Source organism: Cynoglossus semilaevis, chromosome 10, assembly GCF_000523025.1.
Source record: "Cynoglossus semilaevis isolate Cse_v1.0 chromosome 10, Cse_v1.0, whole genome shotgun sequence".
In the NCBI taxonomy this organism is placed as follows: domain Eukaryota; kingdom Metazoa; phylum Chordata; class Actinopteri; order Pleuronectiformes; family Cynoglossidae; genus Cynoglossus; species Cynoglossus semilaevis.
In genome coordinates, this window is record NC_024316.1 from 15,869,692 (window position 1) to 15,888,351 (window position 18,660).

The 18,660-nt window shown below is 39.1% G+C and overlaps 1 protein-coding gene and 2 long non-coding RNA genes across 18 annotated transcripts in view; 1 reads left to right on the plus strand and 2 right to left on the minus strand.

Annotated features, from left to right (window-relative positions):
• The window catches only part of LOC103385269 (uncharacterized), a 41,315-nt gene extending 38,474 nt beyond the window's left edge, over positions 1-2,841 (minus strand). Inside the window, exon 1 of the long non-coding RNA XR_003050745.1 lies at positions 2,716-2,841. This is a non-coding gene — a long non-coding RNA (uncharacterized LOC103385269). The remainder of the gene's footprint in view (positions 1-2,715) is intronic.
• LOC103385268 (uncharacterized) lies at positions 1-12,235 on the plus strand. 6 transcript variants are annotated; one of them, XR_003050746.1, is made up of 6 exons: positions 1-627; positions 2,128-2,338; positions 2,752-2,833; positions 4,773-4,805; positions 9,623-9,739; positions 10,059-12,235. It is a non-coding gene; the product is annotated as an uncharacterized LOC103385268 (long non-coding RNA). The 6 variants fall into 6 exon arrangements; XR_001760644.2 differs by lacking the exon at positions 4,773-4,805; XR_003050748.1 differs by lacking the exons at positions 9,623-9,739; positions 10,059-12,235 and adding an exon at positions 6,982-7,343 and having other exon boundaries at positions 32-627.
• The window catches only part of rca2.2 (regulator of complement activation group 2 gene 2), a 19,087-nt gene continuing 12,469 nt past the window's right edge, over positions 12,043-18,660 (minus strand). For 3 of the 11 annotated variants that reach the window (XM_025058974.1, XM_025058973.1, XM_025058977.1), the window contains 4 exons: positions 18,295-18,321; positions 18,158-18,202; positions 17,149-17,206; positions 12,043-13,052 (listed from right to left, as the gene is read on the minus strand). In XM_025058974.1, coding sequence (XP_024914742.1) covers positions 12,926-13,052; positions 17,149-17,206; positions 18,158-18,202; positions 18,295-18,321 — 257 coding nt within the window. In that variant the 3' untranslated portion in view covers positions 12,043-12,925. Of the gene's footprint in view, positions 13,053-14,897; positions 14,956-17,148; positions 17,207-18,157; positions 18,203-18,294; positions 18,322-18,660 lie in introns of all 11 variants that reach the window. The other 8 variants (XM_025058981.1, XM_025058978.1, XM_025058980.1 and 5 more) reach the window with 4 other exon arrangements.

Consider the following 18,660-nt stretch of genomic DNA (forward strand, 5'->3'; position numbering starts at 1 on the left):
TCTGTTTATTAATATAAAAAAAAGAATACTTTGAATCTAACTCTGTCCAAGACATATTAGCCAAATGGGAAGTGTGACTGGGTTTATAAGTGGAATAAAAAGGTTAAACGTTTCACCTCTAATCAATAAATATAAAAACTAACAGATGAAAAAGCACTATGGTCTGTCCAAAGGCCCCACTTTGACTCAGAATAACTGATTTTTCTTTCTTGAATTCCTGTACCATATTGTAATAAACCATTAAATAAATAAAAAACCTTGAATCGTGTCAGATGTTTACTGATCATGGGTTGAGACAAAACTAAAGGTGAAAATGTATTTATCACTCACAGGTCGTCTATGTACGTATGTTATATGTTATATGTGTTTCTCTGTGGCTGTTTGTAAACATGCGTCAAAAGCATGTGATTCTGTCGACGCACTTGGGAGCAACGTCCAATCAGCAAACGGGGGTGTGTGCGAGTGGGCGTGGTCGACCTGTGTTGCTGAGAAAATGTCGTTGGACGAGGCTTCTCATAAAGGGGGCAAGTGTGGATTCGATAATAGGCAGTAGGATGATGGTTACAGAGGCAGCAGCGGCGGAGCGGTCACAGTGAAGAGACCGGATGTGTTGTTGCGCAAGAGGCGGTGAGTAAGCTCTCCTCTCCCTCCGCCCCCTCCTGACAAGTGAAACTATCTACATCCACTTTCTTGCTCCCGTGAACCTTATATCACCATCATTATCACCATTACCATCATAATCATGTGTCATCATCTGTACGGGTTCAGGCTATGGTGCATCCGTGTTGCGCATTGCGCTTCTTTTTTTTTCTTTGGTCAACGTTCAGTGACGCACTTCTGTCCTAATGTTTTTCTGCGTGTATTTTCCGTCAGGTTACACTTTTTTGGACTTGACTTGTTAGATCAATCGATCCTCCCAGAGCCGCTCATGGGCCCAGTCTTATTTTTTAGGCCAATGAGAATTTCGCACGACTGTGATTTGACTGTTAAGATGTGCTGCGCAGTTTCCAGCCGTACCCGGAAATAAGCGAGGTGTTTGCGCTCAGCTGTTTCCTTATAAAACATGTCGGTGCGGGATTTGAGGCTCCTGTTCTTGAGAACCACAAATACACAGAGGAAAAGTGAGAGGGGGAGGAGGCGAGGGTGAGAGAGGGAGCGCGCGAGGGAGAGAGAGAGGGTGGGATGGAGAGGTGTACTGGAGGTTTGCTGCAGGAGGATGTTGCGCACTTCATTTTACCTCTGGAGTGAGCGGCGTCTTCATCCATGCGGTATTGTGTAAGGGGTTATTTGTCAGGTAGAAGTTGTTTGTTTCCTACGTCGGGATGCGTTGAACTTGTTTTATTGCTAATGATTCATTTTAAAAATATACATGGAGCTCGCGATGTAAATCTACGTACAAAAAAAAAATATGCCCAGCATCAGGATCAAAAGTTGTGTTTGAGTGATGGGGTAGTATTGGGAAACGACTCTTAGGAAATTAAAAATTAGTATCGATATTGTGTTTCTGTGTTTTTCAGAAAACGATTTTCTGGTTGTTGTTTTTTTATCGTGAAGCAATGTGTCATATAATGCGATTGTAACTGTGAGTAAATGTTGTGTACGTTACCGTTCAAGCTAATCACGTGTTAAATATTACCAGCGTGTTGTGTTGTATAAGATGATGCAAATTGTTTTTATGTTCGTCACACTTCCACGGCTGTTGTGTAGCAGTAATTAGCTACATTTTAAATTATATAAGACTCTTTCTCGCGTCCTACAGTGAGTTGGTTTTTCAAAGCATTTCAAAGATGTAGATTCTGGTTTTATGATGATCTTTCTTCCTTTATTTACGCCCCTGTGCCAGCGGCACCCTGACTCAGTTCCATCTATCCAGAGGTTTCTACTGTATGTCATACGCACTTTTTATTCCTGATGTAAACAAAGCCCCAAAAGTTATACTCCCACTGAACGCAGAGTGGCGTGATTGTGCAAGAGTGTCGTTACAGCTTGTGCTGAACATGGAGTATCAGAAACATCGTTGTGGGAATGAGTCAGATTTCTGACTGGGCAGCATTGATGCAACAGCATACAGTGAGGTCGCAGCACGTCGTTACCAAATGAGTCAGTGAATGAGTTTTGTCATTCCAGGAACCGGGCTGACCTGAGAACTGAGAGTCCCATTTGTTGTGTCTGACGAGTAACGAAACCTAAACCCCAAACTGACTCCAACTGATATTCTGACCATTCTTTAAAATAAAAAGCAGAAGAGAACAGCAAGTTCCCCGTCAGTTCTGTGACCTCTGGGAACAAATCGTATCGCAAAGAAAACTAAAAAATGAAGAAAAGAAAAAAGACGCAGGTAAGAGAGCTGTAACTGTCCCGCCTTCCATGTATTAATTAGTCACTTTGAAGAAGTCGTTGTGAACTTTAATCTACTTTACCAACGCTTTGTGTTAAAGATAATGAAACAACTTCACAGTATTCACTTGCATTAACGTCCAGATGCTGATGTATAACTGATGACCAGTGGCACGTTGGCCTGTATTAAGGTGTAGGGTGTGACCACCACTCCACAGTCATACGTAGGCCAATAGTGGGAGACAGACACACACACACACACACACACACCCTACTACTGTTATAATGTTTTACAGTTACCCAGCAGTGTGTCAGCAGAGTGAATGTCTGTGCAAAGGTCATTTCGTGATGTGAGGAGGTTGAAAAAGTCATATTCACCGTCTGATATGTGTGACATGTCTGCGATCTTCTCAGGCCATGCAGTGACCGTCGGACGCCAGTTTTCATCACAGAGGATTCAAGAGAGAGAGAGAGAGAGAGATTAACTGCAAATCAGGTAATTTTTCATGTTATTACTGTACTGAGTTTCAGAAAATACTACTTTTCCTTTTTGCTTTAATGATGATGATGACGTGAAGGTTAAAGTTTAGGAAGGGCTTGATAGATGACAAGGCTAAAATGGACTCACTTCCCGCTCAGTGAGAAGCATAAACTACGGATGCTAACGCTGTAGCGTGTCACACAGTCAGCATAAACACAACCCACAGGAAAACTTCCCTGGTCCAGTTGATTGGTCATCCACGTCACTTCAAGAGAACAGGCCCTCGATGTGTACATTATCATGCGTAGTAACTCAATATTAAATGTCAAATCAGCCATCAGTTCTCTTAAATAGGCTGCAATGTTCAGACTGAAAATGATAAATCTCAATCCTCCGATCAATACTCTCAGCATCTGCCCATGTGCTCAGAGCAAACATACTTTGATCCAACAGATCCCTTACATTTCCCATCCAGCTCCGGGGTGAAAGCCGAGTCTTCTGACACTACTCTCCTTTCTGACTCCTGTAAGATGAAGCTGTGAGCTTTGTATTCTCTGACTCCAGTGGGGAATTCAAACGTCACACAAGCTACAACTGCTTTAGCTAGGAAAAAATTTACAGCCACGTGAAATAGTTGCTGAAACACTAGACGTGTAACTGGAGAATGATGTAAACGGTCGGACATCAAAACACTGGGATGGTGTGTGTGTGCCTCAGTGACTGAACTAAGCCTCCGGGTTATCCTATGTAAAACTCCGGTTAAAGCAGTTGCCCATACTGCACTGCAGCAAAGGGAATATCTTTGGAAGATTGTTGACTGCACGCCAGCTCCTGAGGCCAAGCCGACGTTTTTCTTTATTTGTCATAAACATTATCCATGTGTTCTTGGATGAATAAAAGTTGAAGTTTTGATAATGACACCTGTTAAATGTGGAGTTGTGTTTTACCACTATAACAAAAGAAAAACTAAAACATTTTTTTTAACTTTTGTCATTTTAAGGAGATGTAAAGGAGATTAGGTGGTCAGCACTATTGTATATACTTATACCCAAGAACGAGACATTTTATTTCTGAACTTTTTTTTCTAACTTTTGCGCCAATTTTGACCAGTGACAGAAATAACAATCAAAAAAGACTTTACTCACAGGGAAGAAAGTTCTGGCGAACTGTCCTTGAAATGGAGGCGTCCCTGAATTCTGGTCAGGCAGACCATTCAACATCAGTCCTGTTATCAACAGAAAATTAAAAATGTCAGGCATCAGACAAGAGTAAACGAGACATTGACAGAAGAGAAGGAAAAAAAAATCCTCAATTTTAATTTTAAAGAAAAACATCAACAGAATTCATATAATATACCGCAAATCCTCAATTTTAATTTTAAGGAAAAACATCAACAGAATTCATATAATACTACATCAATTTAAAATATAGCATATTAATAATAAGTATATTAACACTCGTACAGTCAGCATGAAAAAATAGGAAATGCTCCTTATTTGTAGGTTATACATTTCACGTGGCAGTAAACAGACAGAGGATAGTTACTGACTGACCAGAATTGTAATAATTAATAACTAATAATAATTAATAACACACTTGACTGTGTTTGCTTTAAAGTCTTAACTTGTTAAAGGTTGGTTAGAAACACAATAAATAACAACAGCTAAATAGGAAACAGGCAAAGGTTTGTAAAGTAGTTAAGGAATTTAATTACTGCCGTCGTTCTTTGTCAGTGGGCTCTAACATCACAACATCTGTCAAGTTTTACCGACCATTGAACTCTCCATTACCAAAGAGGTTTTTTTGGCTTTCTGTTTCTTTCTGATGTTGTGCCATCACTCGTATTATTTTGAAGTTTCAGTTTACCCCAAAAGGGATAATTTTATAAAGACAGGCCATTTGAATATGTAAGTGCATTATCTCAAAAATATGTTCTCTTTCTTTTATCTTTCAGTGCACATTAAACTAGATCAACCATCTGATGAAGGTATGTGAGGAAATATGTAAAATAGCAAACATCCAGTTCCTAAAATGAACTCTGCTAATGCTTGACTTGAACAAAACAGACAGTTTTACAGTTCAGTTAAAGATACAGTAGTTTTTCTATTTTCATCTAACAAGTTGTGTATGTTTGATTAAAACAAAAAAAAGTTTTTTTTTAAATAGGTGTGAAAGAAAAATATAAATGCCTTTTAACTTCTGGATTACTTCAATAATCTAAACGACGAGAAGTAAGACAGGAAGTACATGTGGTCGACCTGTTCATGGTTATTCACCTCAGAACTCAGTGTTTCTTTTCAGTGGGCCAGGGAAAAAGAACGCAGCTTATTGCTGAAAATCGCTGTTGTTTTTTTGGGCAACAACATGTGTGTCGTACAAACGTAGACGGAAAGGCAGGCGATAGCTGTGTTTAAATGCAGAATCATAACGGCGTTTCTTTCTTCCCCCATTCGATTTCTGAGCTTACAGTCGCCAGTTGAGTGCTCGTGGAAGTGATACAGAAGCTGGTGATGTGCCTTTAAAAGCAGTGGGTTGTCAGGTGATCTGTGAGGCTAAGTCAGCTCAGCCTCACAAGAGTGTGTGTCTGTAGCAGAGAGGAGAGTGCCAGAGAGCCAGAGAGAGAGACCCAGTTAAGACAGAAACATGTGGGGAAATGGCAACACAACAGAGAGGGGGAGAGGGAGGCAGGGAGGCAGGGTCCCTTTACGAGTGGTCTGCTCATGCTGACTCGCCTTGTGTGACAGCTAGCAAGTGTGTTTCTGGCCGAGCCCTGCTCAAGAAGCAGCGTTGTGTAGCCACAACAGTGGCTAGAAGCGCAGAGAATTAAGTGCTGCGTCACACTCAGGAAGAGGAATGGTGTGATCATCCGCGTGTGCGTGAACCGTGCGTGCACGCGCACAGACGTATGCATTTGTGTAGGGTCTCTTCTGTTTCGGGTCCTGTGTATGCGATGGTTTTTTTTTTTTCGAGTGGCACTCTAATAGCAGTTCTGCTGTTGCATCAGGATGAAAATAGTGCATGTGTTTGAGAGGTAAGCAGAGAGGGGGACAGGGGAGGGAGAACAAGTGAGTGAGTGAGTGAGAGAGAGAGAGAGAGAGAGAGAGACATTGTATTAGTTGCTACGTCACTTTTTCATGTTGGAGAAACACAAGCTGAGATAGCAGAAGTCCAGAGTCTTCGAGTTTCCCCACCTCAAGTGGACACAATGATTTCGGACAACCATGGCTTCTTCCTCCTCCTCCTCCTCCTCCTCTTCCTCCTTGGTAGTTTTTATATATGTTCTGCCTATCGCTACACAATCTGTGCATATGTGTGTGCATATGTGTGTGTGTGTGTGCTGTGTAGTTCCCTGTGAGCTAGTTGCAACATGGATGCTGGAGATGGCACAGTTCCCCTTGTTGTGTTAGTGTACTTAGGTGTGAGTGCTGGCTGGGCTGTGCTGCGACAAACGTGTTAAATGAAAAAATGGATTCCTAACACCGGAGCGGAGCTCGACCAGGAATGTTTTGCTAAGAATTACTGTGGTATTCGATCTACGCTTCTATTGTACGTTTCATCACGAGGGGAAAAGGTTAATGTGCTTGTTAAAATACGGTAATACAAGCAAAGCAGTGTGTCAGAGGATTCTGGGAAACGAGGTTTTTTTTATTTGTGAAACACACAACAATATTAAAATATATGTACTGATGTAACTGCTGCCAGCACAGAATCCCATCGTGCATTAAGCATCAAATGAAATTGCAGAAGTCGCTTGTTGAAAAAGGAGGCCATTTGTACACGTTCTACGTGTGTGTGTGTGTGTGTGTGTGTTCTGGTCAAACAACTACTTGTTGTCGTCTCGACAGAACGCAGAGGTAAGACGAGGGACAAGCTTTTTGCGGTGGCAAAAAAATATGGTTTAGGGATTTGCCTAACCTGTGTGTAATCTGACGACCAATCAGTTCTGTTTCTACAGCTGGTGGGTTTTTTTTTCACGCTGCTAGCCCATGTGATCCATGCTTACGCCTCCGTAGCCACTTAGCTTTAGCATGATTTTGTATCTGTGAGAAACAGGGGCAGAGATTGTGACGCAGTCATTTCTGGCCTGCACTTGTCCACAACCAGTACGCAGCAGCTTGAATCTTTTTTTTTCTCTGTCTATTCATTTGTCTCTCCATGAGTAGGGAGCAGGTGGAAAGGAAATGATGTGAGGATCAGAGGAAAACAGGAGAGGAAGAGAGGAAGAAACCAAAGCTGTGGGGAGAGTAGGAGGGAGAGAGACAGAGGGAAGTTGTTTACCTTGCTCTCTTGGTGACTTTGCTTTGGCATCTTTCCAGTTCACATGCACTGGACTTCCTAAAGCTGCAGAATCATAGGCCATCTCACCAGAGCTGGATTCTAATTGGATGGGAGGAGCTCCCCTGGCTGCACAAGCTGCATAGCAGCACTTGATTGGCTGAGAGCAAGTGAGCAGTAGCAGAGTAATATCTGGTTGGTTGGCCGTTTAGAGCAAAGGCTTGATGGAACACTGCTCCTTAGATCCTGTCTGTTAATGAGATGAAATGCATATGGTTAACACAAGTACTGTGGATATTATGACAGTACTACACATTACATTTATGAACTCATGTGAACTCCCAAAAGTGAAAGAAATAATTTGCAATAATATTGTGGTTTGGGAATTAGCTGTTTTTGCTTTTTTTACAAAATATTTCATGTTAAGTTATCCACAGTAGCTTAAAGTTTTTTTACAAAATATTCCATGTTAAGTTATCCACAGTAGCTTAAATGTATTGATGATAACAAAATATTTGTTAAGAACTTACAGAGATTTAAAAAAAAAAAAAATTCCAGATCTGTGTGAATTTGTGCTTAAGTCATGTGTTTAAAAAAAAAAACAAAACAGGATGAATATCAGCTGATTAGCCTGTGGTAATCCACACACCAATCACAGTGGTCAGTTCAAATTCAGCGCTCAAACACTACATCATGCTGCACTGACGTCTCCAAAACTGCTGCTGCAAACAAAATTTGCCACCAACGCCCCAACCACCTTTTTATCCATCTGGATGGATAAAAAGATTGTCTGGCTTGGTCTCTGTGTGGCTCAGAAAGTGCTTGGCTAAACCTACGCCACCTTGTCTAACTGTACAGCGTTATAGGAGTTTTCCTGCCTTAAAGAAATGAAAAGTGTCCCCGGGTGATTAAAGGTATGTCAACAAAGGTACTGTCGTTTCTAAATGACCAACCCTCCGGGTTCACAGCGATGTATTAGTCTTTTTTAGAGACAAGAGGAAACTGCGTGGCTAACACAAGTGTTGCCAAGGCCTTCCTGTTGACTGTGCGCTCTGGCTTTGAAAAAAAAAAAAAAGCTGCTTGCTGTGTGGTATATAAGGTTGGCTGCCTGTAATTCCCCTAAGACGTTAATTTTCTTTTTCCTGAGATATTCTCACGTTCACGCCGAATTAAGCCCAGTATCCATGAGATGCAAGCTCTCCGAGATGATGCAAGAATGTGTGTGGCTGCCCCGGTCTGCATTGCAGCTCCTTCTTCTACACTAAGCTTCTCTCTCTCTCTTTACTCTTTTTCTGCCTCTCTCTCTCTCTCTTTCTTTCTTACTCCTAAAAGCTAAAGTTGCTGACAGGTTAACAAATTTATAACAAAGTGGGCATATTACTATTTATTCTGTAAATTGATTTTAAAGATGATTTTTCGCATAAGTGCTGAAAACATAGTCACCTCAGCATTACCAAGGGTCACTCCTTATGAATAGGTAATGACTTCCTTCTCTATTCTGTCAGCCTGCGTAGGCCATGAGGATGTCGTACAACAGACTTTAACTTCCCTTTGAGCTGATGAATTATTTAACAAAAAAAAAAACTCTTAAACTTATTAAAACATACAGGTGAGCTGGCAAATTATCTTTTTCAGAAATGTTTCTTAATAATGTTGATTTGTTGTTAGGAAGTTGATTTTTGTCAGTGTTGTTTTGTTTTTTCATTTCTATGTACAAAATTTTTTTTTTAATTAACACATTTCAGTTTTTTTTAAAGAGTCTAGTTTCATCCCTTGTGCTCCACATTTCCACACTTCAAAGACCTCCTGTCTCTTTAAAATCTTTCATAAGCATTACACAACACGTCCAGTGTCACACAAGCAACAACCAACCTACAAAAAAAAAAAAAATCGTCAGGGTTGTTGTGAGCCGGCCAAGCAGAGGGAACCGGACACCTACAGAAAGACCGGCTCTTTTATTTATATATAAAAAAGGTCACGGTGGCTACCATGCAAACATTTACACACCGCAACAAACAACCACCCTCATCACAGAGTGAACCAGTAAAACCACTGGGAGTTTGTTCATTCCTTTTACTACAAATGAAGTCAAATTAAAACAACACTGATATTTGACGGTGCTCTGTGCTGTACTCCTTTAGTCAGTTCTCTATGTCTTTGGTTCATAAAAGTTGTATTTGTAGGAGTTGTTGCTGCAAAAGGTGGAGACACTGAGGCAGACTGTGTGTAGGCGCATGTGTTCTGGAGCAATGTGGGTTTGAAAGAACAATCTGCGGCGGAGATTTTAAAAATCAAAAATCAAATTAGCAAAGAGTTCAATTGAAAAGTATTAGTCAATACGTAAATGCCACCGGAGACAGTGTGGTAGTTTTGTGCTTGGCATTGGCATCAGGTTTTGGCATTCAGTCTAGGAACTGGCCACTACCTGCTGTTGCCGCACCCTCTGAGTGTATTGTTGCTACGTGTCTGCATCATGGCCCTCGATGCCAGCGTCTGACTGCCACTTCCCTGCTTCCTTTTTAAATGTAGGGGATAGAAGAAGAAGAAGAAGAAAGATGAAAGATGAAAGCACTGTCACGTCCAACATCCTACCAGGCGACAGAGACAATTGGACTGGTGGAATACAGTGCAGTGGTACAGCTGCAGGTATGGGTGTGTGCTGGAGATGCACGGCGACGGTGTTTGGTGTGTGTTTGTTCATCTCTCTCGGTCTCTTCGCGCATTCACATTGCATGGATCAAGTATCAGAGGCGAGTGGGCGTGTTAGAGAAAACAAGAGTGATTTGTTCTGGTGCTTTTCTTTGTGGTTTTCTTCATCCTCACCTCCTTTCCTCTCTGCTTTTTTTTTTGGTGTTTGAGTGTCGATGGGGGAGTGACTTCTAGTTCCATGATGCGATGACATCAGTCGAGGATAAATGTATTGTTTGATCTACAGCTAACATTTCTTTTTTTGTTTGTGTTGTAGGCATTTGTGGAAGCAACCGTCTGAGCCGAAAAAATGGATCCGCATTTCAAATGTTTGTCCCAAACCAAGTATAAATGGTTTACAGACGAGAATGTCCTTTTGATGCCTGTTGTCTTATCATTCATCTTCCACAACTTTGCCTTTTTCAAGGTCCCGGGGGGGAACCTGTAGCCAAGCCTAAAACGCTGGACAGCCTGCCCGTCTGTCAAAGTGCCACATATTGAACCAACCATTCACACATTACACAGAGTAAACATTTAACCTAATTCTCAACCTACATGTTTTTGACTGTAAAAGGAAACCACAGAGAAACTCTGAACAGAAAAACCAGGAATTTAACCAGCATACTGCTTAACCTTTCACTGTAAGGCAAGAGCAAAAACCACTTCTCCCCCCATGTAGCTCAAACATGGAGTTCACATCAATAATCTTAAATGATTAGTGAGGAACTGTAAGAGTAGCACTTGACCTGCATGTTTATTGCTTTTTCTCTAGAAGAGAATCAGTGTTTTCTCACGTGTTCACTTGTCATTTTAATTTTTAACTAAGGATTACTTTATTGTCTACTGACGATGGTAGTGCCACGGGTGAAGTGTTTGTCAGAATGGCCCCCCTTGGAAGCTGGTTTCAGATGGTGGCTTAGAGTACTGTCATCCATCTAGCACCATTTGAAATCAGTGTTCTTGGGGAGGGAAGTCTTTCACTGTGCCAAGCTGGGCTACTTTGGAGCGTCAGTGATGGTGACTGTGGTGAGAGCTGTCCCTACTTCTGGAGTGCCCCAGAGGCGCCACCCAGTGGCCGACACAACAACGACAACGACCTACAGTGATGCTCTTGTCCTATATCCAAGGTTGACTGATTTCTTTTGGTGTTCAGAGTCTGCTTTTGTTTCTAGCACCATTTGAAATCGGTTACAGTGAAGGACAGATCTCGACTTATCTCTAGGTGGATTTTGCAGCTGAGCAGTTCAATTCACGTGACTGCCTTCAATTCAACTTAGTCGCAGTGGTTTGAAGCTTAAAATAGTGAAAATGTATACAGTGCATTGATGTTACGATGACAAAGACTATTCTATGTTGTGTTTTATTAAAGGTTTAAGTGAATTGATTTTGACGTTTTATTCATTACCATACACTCAGATTAGACAAAAAAGGTTATTTAAAAAAAACAACTTTATGTTCAATATGTTACATATTTTCATGCACTATCTCAGCCATAGCCTTGAATCTCACATAAGACAATCCAACATAACTGATCAGGATCAAGTTCAATTATTACTGCTGTCTTTTATTTTACCAAAACTGCCTTCAAAGGTGTGCCAAGTTAAACATTGACTCAGGTCGGTCATGATGAAGCCATCTGTGTGTAATTTACTGACATCTAATTTTTCCTATTTACATCTGAATGAAGATTAGTGCTGGTATTTATTTACGCAAAGTGTGCGTGCAATTTGTGCAAAGGGATCTTCCAAAGAAAACCAAAAACCTTGATGTTGGACAGCACCCATTGGCTCACCTGGGAACTCAAAGTTACGTTATTAACAAAGAGCAATGTATAACAATTGAAAAAGAACAGGCTATAAATAAATAAGAAACATAATATGAAAATGAAGAACTCAATAATAAAAAATGGAGGCTATCCCAGGGAATTAGCAAGTACCACTGAGTAGCTACTTGTTTGAAGAGAGTAATGAGGGATGTGTTCTGAGCTGATGGTACTGCTTGACATCTTCAAGTTGTACAAACACAAGCATTAGGGGTCTCATGGATTTCACCACCATGTCTAACGTCCTCAATATTTCCTCCATTGTGGTTGTTCAAAAAAGTCTGACATCTTGAATCTACGGTTTGATTTCACCATATGTGAAATACCCAGTTTACACTCAGAGAAGTTTGGTTTGTTTGGGCAAAACCTCTAAAGTTTGTGGCAGTGTAACCAGAAGAAATGATGCTGATGTTGTTTGGGATTTATCACAAGAAAAAGGTTTTATTTTAGATTGTTTTTTATTTTGCCAATCACAAATGTGGCCATAACAGAAGCTTAAAGAAAAAGAAATAACACAATTCTAACTGCTGACTTTGTCATTAGAGTGGCGCAGTCATGCCACAGGTTTTTTTTTTTTATAAACTACGATCTGATGAACCAGATATTAATAAATACATAGAAAAAGCAGAGCAGAAAATTCCACAAAAATACACAACTTACTATTATAGGAAGGATTTAAATTTTTAGAGAAGACTTTGAAGCCAAATTAATTTTTTCTGTGCCAATCTTCATATACAAAAACTCCATTAACTGTACATAAACCACCATTAAGCACTTTTGAAAAACACTTCTTAATCAATGGGTTCATCTTCTCACATTTCACAAAGTCATCCAGCCTAAGACTTTCAAAACAATATATCCACATCATGAATCATTCCTCCCGTCTGGCACTGATCCAGCTTTGAAAAACTTCAGTCTATTAGCAAAGGCTACTGTTTCTAAGTTCTTTTTTTAACCAATTTGTCTCCAATATATTTGGTATACACAGTGCAAGATTTAAACTAAATATCACAGTTATTTCCAGTAGTGCGACTTTCAACACCAGCTAAACCAGTTCTAAAACTTTAGCTCAACTATGAAAACAACTTCAAGTCAGACCTTGAAGCTGCTGTGGCTGAAGTACTGGACTGAATCTAGTGCTTGAACCAAAGCAATTCTGGATGAACATCATATTGCATTCCTTCATGATTAAAAAATTAAACAGATAGTGTGGAGCAGGCTCGACTGAATGAAAATAAAAAGCGTCATTAGTAATTACAAATGTTCCAACAACATAAGAAACATTGTGAATCAAAACCTTATGCAGGGAATTGAGGTTGTTTTCAAGAAGTTCCTGAATCACGGAACAGCATTTGACCATTCTGCCCACATGTGTCAGCGTTCTGCGACATTCCTTTAAATTCTTTTTTTAAATCTGGCAAGACTGGACCAACAACACTGTGATGCTTACTGCAAAGAAAAGAGAAAGCAAAAGTTAAATTAGACATGATATCTTAAAATATACACAAAAGCTTTCAGAGCCTGTGAAGGAAGTAAAAATGTTTTTACAAAATTCATTCAAAGAATTATGAAAAGAAAATGCAACACTGGCTTCTGACAATGTGACCGGTTAGGAGCCCAGCAGACCCTAGGAATTTAACACAAAAATACTATACATAAATATCCATTATCTGTACACCCATAACTGTCAAAGGTGAGAGGAGATCTGGAGTCAATCCCAGCTGGTGTAGCTAGAACAGAGGCAATTGACCATTAATACATTCACTCCGACAGACTTTATTTCAAGACCCTACCTCTAAAGTATCCTGAACCCCAAAGACAAACGTTGGGGAAAAGACGGACCCTATCAAGCAGCAATATCTTAGGTGGAATTTTCTTTAAATGAACCAGCACTGAAGTATACAATCTGTATGTCTCTAATTACTATTCAGTTAATATGCCCTAAAGATTCAAGACTAATAAACAGTGACAACAAATATGTAGTTAAAGAAATTAAGTTTTTATAATCAATCAAATAATAATCAATTGCAGAAGCATGCATTAGTCTGTTATGGAGTAGTTACATCTCTACCAGCGGTGCCCAACCTTTTTTGTTCCAAGGACTGGTCAGCCAGTACAGACTGGTACCAAGGTGCTGAGCATTGAAGGATCATTGAAGGATCATTACAGCATTGAAGGATCATTACATTTAAAAAAAACAAAAACAAACATCTTTTAGACTTCTATTTCGTTTGTATCGGAGTCTGAATGACCTCTTATTTTAAAATATTGCCAGAATATCTTTAAATGAAGAAAGCAAATGGATATGGATGGGATTTTCTTTGAATGAAGTAAATTAAGAAAAACAATTTAGTCAAGTTTTTCACTATGTCCCACTGTGGCCCGTTACCAAATGACCTATGGACTGACAGTGGTCCGTGGACCGGGGGTTTAGGAACCCCTGATCTATACAATCTTCCATTAACAACCGGCCCTACAATAATTATAGACTAAGGAGTGATTAGTTCATGTTTAGGGCAGTTGTGGCTTAGTGGTTAAGGAAGCGGATTTGGGTCCGGAAGGTTGCAGGTGCGAATCCACCAGCTGCCAAGTTACCACTGAGGTGCTCTGAGCACTCCACTGTCCCCACACACTGCTCCCCGGGCGCTTAAAAAGCTGCCCACTGTTCACTTGGGTAATAGGGTTAAATGCAGAGGTCACGTTCCATTGTGTACAGTGGTGTGTGTCACAATGACAGGGAGTTCACTTTTTCTATTCTTTTTTTTCCTTCCTTCCCACTAAAATTTCTTCTCCTTCCTTCCTTCCTTCCCACTAAAATTTCTTCTCCCATAAGATTTGCACTACAGCTGGTTTTTCTTCCTTCTACTGATTTTAGATATGACATTTTTTTTTTTTTAGAAGAAACACTTCAAATCCAGTTCTAGATGGACATGAAGCTGGGCCTTCATCTGACCCCAACCCTCGCCTACTTACAAAAAAAAAGAACGCAGATAAAATCAGGAAACTGTGATTTTTGGCACTATCTCCATACCTTTGTACATACTATTTGTATACATTGTTACTTTCTATAGGAAGCTTTTGGTCTCTACAATCTTTTTGAAGAGCTTTTCAAAAACACCCAACAGAGGACAGTGTCTCCTAACCTATTGGAAGGTGTGGCCTTTTTCTGTGTGCGCCCCTTTCACCGAGAAATACATTGTAAATGGTCCATAGATAGTGTGCAAATAAATTCAAAATATATACATTCAAGGACTTCTCTTAACTACGAAAACCACCAATGGTCCATCCGCTTACCGATAGAGCAACAACTTCATCTTTTGTAGCGTTCTGGTCAGAGAGGCTTCTCCCAGAGCTGTAATCCAATAATGACTGTTTAACATAACTGCTCATGTGTGACCATGTAAACAGAAAGTTTCAAGCAGATAAGAAGATGACACTGACACACTGCTTTGTTAATAGAGGTTTCCTGGCACTGTCATTACAAAACACAAGAGGACAAACTGTATAATTCAACACAGCACGAGTTGTGAGCCTGGTTGTCAACAATGCTTTGGCTTCTTGTAATTCAAGATGATCGACAGATGATGCTTTTAAAAGCTTTTTGCACGCTAAGCAGACAGCTTCCTGTCTTAACTAAAACTGAACATTGTACTGCAATAAAGCAGAACTTAGCTAACGCATGTTTAGTCAAGATGGTTTTACTATGTTAAAAGAGAACAACATTGTTGCATTTTGTGGTTAGCTAAAATTGTATATATGTAAATATATGTAAACTGAAACTCCAAGTTAGGACTATTTCACAGACATATCCCTTCTGGCTTTATAGATGGTCCTTTCATGCACGGCTTTAATTCTTAATCCGGTCTATATCTGTTACTTCACGTGTTATCCCGGTGTAGCCAAACTATATGACTGTTTTTGTTTTTACAGAGAAATTAAAATAATGTTCAAAAGAGTCAGAGTCTTTTGTACAAAATAAATAAAAACAGTTAACAACCAGGTCAGGACCAGATTATTAACCGTTGTTAAATCGGTTTAAATGGGAATGTTGTTTGGATGATGAATGGATGTTTTTTTGTTGCACGTCTAATACAAATCCAGGCACATTTTACACTTGTTTGTTAACCAACAGAACAAAACTTCAGCTGTGTTGGATCATATATCCTTTTAATAATTCATAATGAAAGTAACTGAGAACCTCTAATAAAAAAGCTACTTTTTTTAAATAACCACAATTCTTATTTAAAGAAGAGAAAAAAAGCCCTTTTTACCCATGAGACTACAGACCAAAACTACACACAATCGCAGCAATTCTTTAGACAAAACAAAGTTTCTATGATCTTGAAAGCAACGTTGTTGCTCTGAGTGTATTGGTGGGTAGTGTATCCTGGATAAATCTAGGGTCAGAGAACGAACCATTTTGCACTATGTTAAAGAAAATAAAGGTCAGATATACAGATTTACTTGATTGATCCCAGGCTGAGAAATTACAATTAAGTTGCTAAGCTTCTCTGTATTGTTTAAATCTTAGTATCAACTTATTTGATTGGAATCGATTTTTTGAGTGAGCGAAATTTCAACTAAATTATTGAGGATAAAAAGGTTCAACTAGAGTTGAAGGGTATGAAAGTTTTGAAAATAAACAATTCTATTCTAAAAAAACAAAGAAACACAGCTACGACACATCACCATTCCCTTCTTTACTGGGCTCCTGTGGATGTTGTGTTCAATTTGGTAAAATTAAAACATACTGTCCAAATGAACAAATTGACCAATATTTCATGTCGTAATTAAAAAGCTTTGTGCTAACTCTTAACTAACTTTCATTACGGTTTGCAGTTATATCATTTATGTAAGGGAGTATTTTTGCAGCATTTCCTTCTACTGGTTCTTTTCATTCCCCTGGACCAAACTATGACCTTGAAACAGTGCTACACACTGAACTGCTCACATGAATTACCCCATAATCCTACCACCCCAAAAAATAAAAATGTACAATGGTACACATATTGGGCATGCAGACATCTTAGCACACAAACATGAAGACGATCAGAGCCCCTGAGGTGAAAAAGAGGAAAGGTATGTCCTTGCCAGATCTATGAAATGATTTGTAAAACTCTCCAAATTTGCCATAAGGTAATTTGGAGAAATTGTTAATGGGGACCATGGCTTTGCACAAATTAAAACAGTTTAATGTGTAATATGAAAACAGAAATTAATTAAAGTAGAAATACAATAATTTAACGGAAAACATTTATAAAAATAACATTATTCATTGTAAGTATTAATTATAGAAATATCTTATCTCATTCCCTACAACTGAACTCATGCCTAGTTACAATATAATTGTGTTGTTTAAAAGTTAATTTGTTGGCATTAACAACCTATATCACAACAGAACGTTGTGTCTATTTGCAAAATTTGTTGCAAAGTTAATTTGTGTTCCCTCTGTGGCACCTCTGAGATTCCACATTGAACGGAGAGACAAATAAGTTAGAAAGACAAAAACAAGGGTGAGTCTTCACAGTTAAAAGAAACAATTTACCGTTTTTTTTTCTTCATGATAAACCACGAAACTCCAGCAACAAGTACACCAATGACTACTTGGTGAGAAAAAAAAAACATTATTTTTAAGTGAGAATGACAAAAATGTCAAGGCCATCCATCGTAGGGTCACCGACTGCAATTTTCATGCAAATCTTGTAAGTAGTGAATTGATGTGTGAAATATAAAACTACTACATATGCAATTTTCTAAAAGTCATACACAAGTAAAGCATTTTATGATTAGAGACACACACACACACACACACACACACACAGAACAGATTGATGTTAAAAAAAATGTACTATAATAGCCCTAATACACCTACAGATGTATACAAAATATATATAGTGTAGCAGCTAGCCGGGGTTTGCTAGGAAGAAAACCGAGGAGCTCACTATCAAATCCCAAGTGCTCTTTTATAAAAAAGTATATGGCTTAACGTTTGATGACATACAGATTTATACTTAATGATTGTGACACTAGAAGTCAATGGTGCCTTTCACCTGTAACTTTCTTTTGTAATTGGTATTAAGGAAGAGCTGATGCAAATCAAAAGGATGTCACAGGGGATGTTTGAGGAAGGATAAGTAGACTTGCTATTAGTTAGTAACTTTGGGTCACAAAATTAGTTTCTTATATTTGTGGTTAACACATTAAACCACAGTTGTTACATTTTAACACAAAGCTGTCGAAGGAGTACTAACACAGCTGACCAGTATTCAGATACCTTGGTACTAGAACATAACACAGGTCAGCATAACCTTATGCTGGTACTGCTCTGAATAACCACTGGTGAATATTGTTTTTTACATGAAAAGATTCAAACCAATTAATATTTCTGTCAAGCTACACTGTTGTACCCAACTAACATGCCTGCCAGGGTATAAACATTTACAGCACCTTCTGTTCTTGAATAAACTCCCAAGAATGGTGTATCATGTCATGTAATGACTTCAGCCCGAACCAACAAAATAATTATACTGTTCGTGAACGACAGTTACACTTACCCAGAATGGGAATCCCAATTTTGATGAACAAGTTGTTTCCACTGTCTGTGAAATAGAGAAGCAAAGAAGATATATAAGAGGAGAGACATTTGACTATCAGCTATCTCAAAACTTAATAATCACTTATAATGACTTACCAGGTTGAGGAGTTGTCGTAGGAGACACTATAATGAAAACAAATGTACACATTAAAAAGCAGGTTAACACCAACCACTGCACCAGGACCACTCTCAACTTTGAGAGGCTAAATCTTATGTCTCTGTTACACTGTACTTCACAAAAAAAAATCCAACTCTTCCAATCAAGAAAGCTTAAGATAAATAAAATATTTTTGTAAATATGCCAGCATTTTGTCAAGTTGTCAACAGACACCAATGTACCAGAGACTTTGGTGGCAACATTCCTTTTTTAACCCATCCTACTAAGATAATGTTACTATATATGAGTTATTAGACTACTATGAGTTATAAATCTATGACCCCTACCAGATTGTGGAGGCCACA